Below are 9447 nucleotides of genomic sequence, written 5' to 3'. Positions count from 1 at the left end.
TATTAGGGTTGTAAGAGAGTCTGGGAAGTAAACAAAAAACAAAAAAACCCGAAAAGGCAATGGTGAACCCCTTCTGTAATGTTGCTAAGAAAAGTACATGGATGGGTTCTTGTATTCACCAAGAGTCTACCTCAACTTGAGGGAGTCATTATTTATGCTTAGATTTTGACCAAGCTGATTTTGTTCTATAATTTATGATGTATCTACAAACCAATGTAAGCATAATTAGCATTCCCCTCAAACATGAACTTCATCCACAAGCTAAGTTGGACTAACATCTTTGCTGGATGGTGAGCACTGATTTAAAGTAAATACATCGGAACTATTATTTACACCAGTGATATCAGGAGGATTACTCATAGTAGATTATCCTCGGCAGTAGAAACTACATTGCTGAAAACAATTTAAAAATAGATGAATTTTAACCTCTCCATTTTGGGGGATCCTTGCTAAACAAACCTTTGGCTTGGTCAGGTAATGACAACAGAAAAATACATATATTGTATTTTGTCCCACCCCATCTATAACTTAGCATTTTTTTCTAGTCACTTATCTTATTCAAATCACTTTAATACTGAAAGTTAAAAACTTACAAGAGAGTTTATATCCAAAATATTAAAGTGTTTTTATTTTTAATATGGAATTTGTTAACTTTTGCATTTCAAGACACAAGCAAGACTTGTTTCAAAGCTAAAAATGTTTTTAGTATTATATGAAATTAATACAGCATTTATTAATCTTTTAACAGAACTGAAATATGATATAATCCATATAAGTAAGTTTGTATTACTGCATACCTGGATCTATGAAATTATCATCATCCAGGACTGGGTATGACTTTATTAGGTGTCACTATATATGACAAACCTGAGTTTTAAAAGTCCTGTGGCTTCTATTCATTCCAGGGGGAATAAAGCATAAATTGAAATCTCATCCCACAAATTAAAATAATAATTTAAAGACCAAGTCAGTCACTGGTCTGAACAAAGACATAAGCCAACAAAATGTTATTTAAAACATTAAAGAATGCAGCCCCACATACATAAGGAATGAATGCAATTCTGAGTCCATGAGGAATAACACCGCCTTTATATCATAATTATCACAACAAAAATGGTTGATCTTTCAGAAGGGACATTCATAATTCAAAGAACCTTTTGTCTGATTGCATGGAAATCTGGAAGAACTCCTTCTCTCATATGAGCCGGAAGACAAGTCTCAAAACCATTACCAGGCTATGTTCAGAAAAACAAAAGAAGAAAATTAAGAAATGAGTGATCAGTTAAGACATGAACAGTTTTACATTTTCATACTCAGGGTTGTATGTACAGAGAGACAGAGAGAGAGACTGCTCTGAATGGAGAGCTTCAACAGGAAACAGGGACCTTTGTGAAGTTTCACCCTCAAAAAGGTTTGGAGTGAAACATGTTGCACATCTCTACTGCAGATATCCCTTAAAAGCAGGCTTCCCCACTTGGTGCAGCTCATGTATATTGGGCCTCAACCACTATAATCTAAGCTTGCTTGAACCTTGCCTGGGAATGATAGCGTCCAAAGTCCAATATTTGAAAGCGTAACTTCAACTCTTAAAGATAATGTTCTTGTGTAATAGTTCCTTTTGAAGTCAGGAGACTGAATTCCACAACCACAACCTCTCTCTCGCTCTCTCCACACACACACCCACACACACACACACACACTCTTTCCCTATTTCAGTGTGAAATAGAATGCTCCAGAATGTAAACTCTGACATTCTCAAATAGCATAATTAGAGCTGGATGAAAACAAGCATTCAGTCATCTATAAACTGATTCTATGTTAAGGAGCCTCATTTGCACCCAGAAACTCTTTCACAATATTTAAAATCACATGCTGTACAATTGTACACAACTGTAATCCTAAGTACGCCCCACTGTAGTCACTGAGGACTAGGTAAGAAACTTTGGATGGCATCTTAAAGCAGAAGCAGTTTACCTTAGACCTGCTATGATTCCAGCTGGCATTAGTTTCTTGGTCCTTTTAAACCTCACTCCCATTATAGTGGTAAGCATAAACGCTGTGACTGCAGGCAAACATACAAAATGTTTATTTTACCAAATGTTATGCTGTGTTTCAACTATATTCTCACAATAGTTTACAGCAACAAATTAAAATCACTCCAAATTAAACAGATAGCTCTTGAAACAAAAAAGCACTCAAATATCATAAAATTCTAAAACACAAGAGCACTTTTTTCTACACTGTCACCATCTTATAATTAGAAATCTTTATACATACTCCAAGACAGACTGTGTCTTTGTGCCTATAACCTGAATGCCGAACCTGTATCTTTCTACCTCAACAATAGAGATCTCTAGAGTTCTTTTTCCATAAATATTTTCCTAAATACACAACCCACTCTGGCAGCAAAATATATCTTACAAAGTTTCACTAATGAAACACAGAAATAGCTCATGTACCTTTCAAAGAATGTGTTTTGATCAGTAACCTGATTTTTTTAATATGAGATTTTCAGAATATATAGTATATATTTGCTTATTTACCCTGATTTCAACAGATTGGGGTAGAGGCGGGGGCTATGTTTACTCTCCAGAAACAGAAAGGCATAGAGTTTGAATGGATCAGATGAGACATGGGATCTGAGGAGCACCAAAGGAGGTGCGTAGGCACAATAATGCCTGCCCCAGATCTAGCATGCCGCGATGTTTAATGACACTGAATGCATATGATCAAACCTGTGTTTTACAGGAACATTTTATTGATTTTTTAAGGCTTAGATTTCTAAGGGCTGGTTTATATGCTACACAAAATACAGGATGCTATCTCATCAACGGCACAGGAAGTTCTAATAGGCCCAACAAGATACTTTACCTAATGATCTCTGGGTAAAGATGGCCAACTAAGAACAGTCGGCTGGGTCCCCACATTGTGCTACAACATGAGGTCTGACTGAATAAAATATAGTTGGGAATGTTCCCACCATACTAAGCCATAAACCATGGTAAGCAATCAGAACGGGCAGGCCCACAATGTATTCTAAGACAAGACAAAACAAAACATCTTGTTGTGTGAATCAGACACATTTTGGCAGAGTCATGTGAATATTCTATACTATATGTGATATACTATACTATATCAATTAAATGGTAGCAGAGTGTCTAACGTGAATGCATAGAGTGCATAACCTAGTTTCCAACTTGATAGCTGTCAGAAATATGGGTCGATAAGTTCTATCATCTCACCTAATCTAGCCAATAAGCAAGCTGACTGAGAATGATAAAACATTCAATTCCACGTTTTACAAAGGTTGCTTTATGCACATGACAGAGAAATTCTCAAAGTTCCAGTGAATACATGCACAAGCACAAACTCCCTGCCAATTATTGTTTCCTCATCCTTAAAGAGCATAGATCAATTATCTCATCTCAATCTTACACATCGAAACTAAATGCAATATAGATACAATTTAGAGGCAGCAACAAGCTTTTATTCTGCATGTTCTGTTATTACAAATAATGTATATGATGGCAGCTAGTTTTCAGTTTATGATTATTCAGATAATAACCCCAATATATAGTGAAAGTACACTGAAAATTGTTTCTGTTAAACAGAAGTAGCCTTTCTTTCAAAGAAGTAGGATACTCACATAATGATATCTTTACATCTTTGGGATCATGAGTTACCCAATATGCTCCATAACAAGCCAGCAAGCCAAAGAAAAGGCCAGCAACCAATGAGATTTTACTGCCTGAAATAAAGATGATATATATAAGTTAAAAAAAAAAAGTCTTACACTATCTCTTTAAGAATACATCTGTTTTTGAAAGATGTGACTTTGATTTTTGGAACCTGAAAAATGTATTTAATTATTTGGCATATTTTCACCCTGTTCTTCTGTAAACAGGTAATAAGAGCACAAAAGGGACAATAATGATGCAAAGTGACAAAATTTGACAAAGATCCTCTCTCTCTCTCTCTCTGGAAAAAGTTACCTAGAAACAAGAGTTTCATTTCTTATATATGAATGGCTAAGATCCAAAGAATAACATGGGACATACAGTGTATAAAGGCTCTTGAGACCTCTGGCTATGCCAATGCAGCATTAGCAGCTATTCTGAATTAAACTCCAACTTACTGAAACAAACTTTCAGGGATGAAACTCAAGTGTGCAGTGAGAAGCTGGGCAAGGGACAGACTCATTCTGAAGCTTCTATGCCCTTGTATCCCAATCACTTTCTTTTCTGCACTCTGTTCCATAACTGTCCCAACTTTCCATTATTCTTTGATACCTGCTCCAGGGAAATTCAAGCAGGGTTTTCAGATTTACAAAAGGTAGAGCAAATATACAGCATGCAGCCAATCTATTAAGACACATGACATTCCTGTAATCTAATATTGCCTACCATGGGATTCTCTCACCATGGCCTCCTGTTTCTTTCCAGATCTATTCCAATTCTGCTAAAGAAAGCCATTCTGTCAGTGAGAGGGAAGAATTAGATACTATCTATTAGTTTTCAGTTGAAAAATGATGCAGCTGCACTAAGAAAATATTAAAATGTAAGGAACAGAATGTTTTTAGATTGGAGAACATTTTTTAAAATCATTATTAAATACATTTTTCTTTTTCTTCAAAAAGAGAAGCAAGAATCCCCCTCTCCTCACAGGGCCTTTAACATTCCAGAAAAAGAAACTCTGAAACAAAACTTTATTCTACTCTCGTTAACGGTGTATTTTTAAGGTTTGAACTATGTGTAACATTTCTTTTTTTTTAAAAAAAAAAACCCACACTATTTTAGAATTTTAGTGCCTTTTATGTTTTAATATCTTACACACTTAGTCTAGCAATTTGGTCATTTAGCTTTTAAGTTGTTTTAGATTTTTTTTCAAATATCCACATTTATATTGATTTCGTTCAATCTATCTTAATATGTCCAATCTTTTTACAAATGTTCTTTTTATCTTCTTATGAGCAATGTATTGCAAAAAATGTATAACTTAACAAAAATATTTGAGAAAATGCAGAAGAAACAGCAGAAAACAATTACATCATTTTCTCTATCATACAATTCCACGATTACCTTTGCGAATATATCCTACGATACCTCCAAGAGCCACGACCATACCATAACCAAAGCCAATCCAATCCACACTCATGGTGAAAAGTCTGGAGGACAAAACAGAATATTAAAGTGAACACACTAAAACTAAATTCAAGAGGAGGGAGGAGACAATGATTTTGTCACAACGGAAGCAGTTTGTAAATGACTATGGCTATCTCAAGAAGGTCAGAACTGGTTAGTACATGAATGGGAAGCCACTAAGAAATCCCAAGGCTAGATGGAAAATTTAACACATCTGGAAAAAGGTGACAGGAAATCATTTTCACCCTGTTACCAACAAAACAACATGGATATGGCAATGTAATTACCAGGAATCAAACTCAACAGGAGAGAAACTAGAGCAGGATTTTAGGAAATGTTCTAACAACCATGCAGCAGTAAAAGTGAAACCAGATCTTCTGAGAAAACAGGCCAGAGTAGCAGGAGGTATTAATTAACTCCCTGGTTTATGTAAGGATTAGAGTAAATAGATAGCCTTACCCTGTGCCCAATTTTGCAATAAAAGATGGTACAATTCTTTCCCGGCTTAATGCCAGCTTTCGTGCTCTAGCTAAACAGATAAGTTCTCAAACTGCCAGCCCTCCAAGAATTCTTTTACACCCAAAGGGCATTGTCTATTCCTGCTGCACTTTGAGTGTATTCAGCTAGGTCCAGGCACATTATCTGATGCCCAAAGAGGTCCATGCACTTCTTTTGCCCCTTTGGGCTTAGCTCTTCAGGACTTTATTCCAAGTCCCATGGGTTTACATCATGAAGCTGGCATTAGGAAGATGGAATCCAGTGCCTGGATACATATTTTCACATATTGGACCAAACTGCTCTTCTCCCCAGTAGGTCTAATTCCCTGGGTTCTTTTTAATAACTTTTTTCTCCTCTTGGGCCAAGGCGATGCATATAAAACTGGATCTTTGGGGTTTCTCCTTAACTCAAATGCACATGCTAGGGCAAGAATGTACAATTAAGCCCTGAGCTCCCTTTCTAAAGATGTATTTCTAAGTAACCCTTGTACCCCTTATAGACCTTCCAGGTATTTAAACCAAACTACTGTCCCCAAATTAAGGAGGGCCTTAACCTTGGCATGGTTTAATGTACTTCCATCAGCAGTTTTAGAGGGGAGATAGAAGGGCACCCCATTTAAATCCAGACTTTGCCCATGTGGTGAAGGAACCACTGGAACCAACAAACATGTTCATTTTATGCCAACACTCATGAACCATTAACCCCACCCCTATAAATATAATGGTTACTCTGGTTAGTTTTATTTAAATCTTACTTTCAGATGCAAATGATTCTATTTCCTTAAGTATGGTCAAATTTTGTCATATATTATGTAAGATGCACAGCAATCTGAATGATCTGTTTATCTAATTGGTTAATCAATATTAGTTGCATGAATGCAATGTGTTTTATGGACTGGTCATTGCCCCAAGTCCCATGGCTATCTCATGCAATTTTTCAAAATGATAATATTCATATATATGTTAAAAAAAAACCAACTGCTAGTAAGATGGTGTTGTTAAAGCCTAATACAGAAAGTCTCTTAATATCATGGCCTGCTATTATATTAAACCCCATATTCTTGGCTCTTCCTTGACTCTTCTTTCCACTTTAATTCTTGCATATCTGATTGCTTCCAAGCCTTTTGGGATGCTGGTACCTTTATTTCTGCAAATTCCCAGAGTTATATAATGGGAGTGGCCACAGCACTTCCCACTGTAATTTGCTACATGTGACAAAATCAATGACTGCCCTTCAGAGATGGGGTTGGAAAGCTGTTTTCAGACGTCCCAGGAACACTGACTCAGTTCCAACACCAGAAGTGGCAAGATCATAAATGTTAAGGTGCAACCAACAGATGACACTGTAATAAGCAAGGATGTTAAATGACTAGGCTTTGTTTGGCACCTGATGGCTGCCCTGTTTTATTTCTCACAGCACAGCTAATCACAATATCTTCAGTGCTGCTGCCGGATACTCATCAGTTGGGCACTCTGGCTTAATGCACTGTGCAAACTCAGCCAATTATGTTTTATTCAATAAGCCATGGTTAAATCTTGACTTATTGATAAAGTACAAATTAAGCCCAACTCTCCTACAGATCTCAGGATATTTGCCATTTTTGTACTGGGCACCAAGTAGACATCTCATATTTCAAACAACCATAGGAGTCTCACATGCACTTGTATTGACTGCTGCTTCTACTATATGGTTTTTATCTTTGGGGCCTATCCTTGATGTGAACTTGGCAGCCTTTTTCATGAGGGGTGGACCCTTTCTAAGAAATACAGCTGGATCACTTCTAGGGAGCCCTGAAACCCCCATACACAGAACAGACTTACTGATCACATCCCTGAATACCAGGAATGCTGCTTCTGGAGATCAGCACTGATTTACCCACCGGAAGCAGGAAGACAAATTGTGTACATGCCCAAGTGACAAAACAAGAGCTAGTTAACCAGATCTTTTCTGCAAGGCACAAATATTGACTGGATGCGTGCAACCGACTCCTATTCCCCCGGCTTCCAGGCATACTCGAAGCCCCGATTCAAGACGATAAAACCTACGCTTAATTTCTATATGATTGTTCGTCCACAGTGGGCAAATCAGAGCATATCTGCTCAGCTCCCACGCTCTCAGCAACGTCTCGCAATCGCCAAGCAAGCTGGACCCCCATCCCACCCTCCAATGCGGAGAGAAAACAGGCGATCAGCTCTTGGCCACCGCCGTCTCCTCCCTGGGCTGAGCAGCGCCGCTGCAGTCCCGCTCTTCGGGGAGAGGGGCTTCCGGCCGAACTCTCTCTCTCTCTCTCTCTCTCTCTCCTCCCTCCTCCTCCTCCTCCGTCCCCGTCCCCCCACATACCTTGTGCTTCGATACGGACGCGGAGCGAGGCCGCCCCCCTCTCCTTAAAACCCTCCTCCGAGGTCTTCCCGCCCGGTCTGCCTCCCACCAGGCGACGCTCTCGAGCGCCCCCTACCGCCCAGCGGGAAGCTGCGCTTTCCTTCCCCAGACCGGGCGGCTTCGCCTTCGGCGCGAGAGGTGAGGGTTGCTCTCCTTTCCTTTGTCCTTGCTTTTTCATCCGTGCTGGAGGCTGACCCAGGTAAAGGGAAGAGCAATCCTGCCACCGCGTGGAAAAAGGAAGCTAATACCAGTTGAACAAGGCTCTAAAAGGAGAGAGCTTTTTCCTTCTCCCCCCCCCCCCCCGCGCTCCAAATAACTGAAATCTCCTTGGAGGCTGTTGAGTTCCTTGGCTGCCTAGGGAAATAGCTTCCGTTGTCTTCTTTCAAGATTGCACTTTTTACTTCCCGGTTTGGCCTTCAAGCGTAGGATGTCCTCATAGTGCCCTATCGAAGTACCAGCTACGTCTAACGCGGCTTAATTTTGGAGCCCAGACCGGTTCTGCCTGATGCTCCAATTTGCAGAAACCAAGAGTAAAGAGACTGTAGTGGGAGACCCGTGTTCATCTTTGGTGGCAAAAAGACTCCTTCAAGTCTTTTTGGAAAGAGGAAGTTAAAATTCCACAACAACATGTCCAAACTTTTCTTTCTTTTGAGCTCCGTCAAAATCAGCTAGCAGGTGCTGCCATCTTCGGTGACCATCCCATTTTTAATTCCAGCCCTTGCAAGGTCTCAAAATGATTAGCAAGCATTGAGTGCTTCAGAATTCTTCTGCCTGCAATTGGATTGTCGTGGATTGAGGGGGAACTTCGTTCAAGTAACTTGTTAGGACTCTTCAGTATTGACCAACGCAGACATTGCCCATCTGATGGAGGGGAGTAGCATTAAGGAGGAGAGAAATGGAGGAGCTTTTTGGTTCTTCACATGAGTTTTTGGCTGGAGGTGTTGTAAGAAGCAGGCACGTTAGACAAAATTGATGCCACTGGGCCTATGGGTTCAGGCCCAAAGCCTCAGAGAACTGGAATAAGCCAGCTCTAGTTGCCAGGGAATGTTTAGTTAATTTAAATGATGGCTTGTTCAATTTTGGGTAGTTTTACCTCTGCTCCAGATCCGTTTTTCTCTTCGGTTGCTCAGTATGTTTACAGTTTACAGAATGGCTGTTTTGGTCTGTAGATCTCAACCTCATATAATTTGTGGCAGTTCAACCCTATTTGAGCAGGCCAAGGCAGGCATGTCTCTCCTCTCATATGGCCTGTTTGCCAGGTCATCTGCCAATCTACCCAACACCTCCATTCCCTACTTCCCCTCAGCCATCATATCTATCTACCTTGAATTCAAGTGCACTGTAGCGGAGTTAAGGGGAGGTAGGGAAAGATGGGAGGGGTGGAAGGTGGGTGAGCTGGCTGAAGATGCCACACTTAAATTCGAGAGTG

General features: G+C 39.7%; 1 protein-coding gene across 2 annotated transcripts; it reads right to left on the bottom strand.

Annotated features, from left to right (window-relative positions):
• Nucleotides 1-1066: 1066 nt before the first annotated feature.
• Nucleotides 1067-8197, bottom strand: TMEM14A (transmembrane protein 14A). Of its 2 annotated transcripts, none has more exons than XM_007435161.4 (5): nucleotides 7980-8197; nucleotides 5079-5164; nucleotides 3647-3748; nucleotides 1975-2062; nucleotides 1067-1235 (listed from the first exon to the last, which is right to left on the bottom strand). In XM_007435161.4, exons 2-5 carry the CDS (start codon nucleotides 5152-5154, stop codon nucleotides 1196-1198), a joined length of 306 nt encoding a protein of 101 aa, XP_007435223.1. In that variant the 5' UTR covers nucleotides 5155-5164; nucleotides 7980-8197; the 3' UTR covers nucleotides 1067-1195. The 2 variants fall into 2 exon arrangements, with proteins under 2 accessions (XP_007435223.1, XP_015744752.1); XM_015889266.3 differs by lacking the exon at nucleotides 7980-8197 and adding an exon at nucleotides 5429-5542.
• Nucleotides 8198-9447: the final 1250 nt, after the last annotated feature.

This window comes from Python bivittatus, unplaced genomic scaffold, assembly GCF_059951505.1.
Source record: "Python bivittatus isolate LINGU-HERP-01145 unplaced genomic scaffold, Pbiv_v1 ctg000020_np1212, whole genome shotgun sequence".
Taxonomy (NCBI): domain Eukaryota; kingdom Metazoa; phylum Chordata; class Lepidosauria; order Squamata; family Pythonidae; genus Python; species Python bivittatus.
Note: the sequence above shows the minus strand (reverse complement) of the source record. Positions and strands in the feature narration are given on the sequence as shown.

Coding starts and splice junctions, on each gene's coding strand:
- TMEM14A (XM_007435161.4), bottom strand. CDS start 5,154: ATGAGTGTGGATTGGATTGGCTTTGGTTATGGTATGGTCGTGGCTCTT. Junction 3,749..5,078: donor CGTAGGATATATTCGCAAAG/GTAATCGTGGAA, acceptor TCTTTATTTCAG/GCAGTAAAATCTCATTGGTT. Junction 1,236..1,974: donor GGAATCATAGCAGGTCTAAG/GTAAACTGCTTC, acceptor TTCTGAACATAG/CCTGGTAATGGTTTTGAGAC.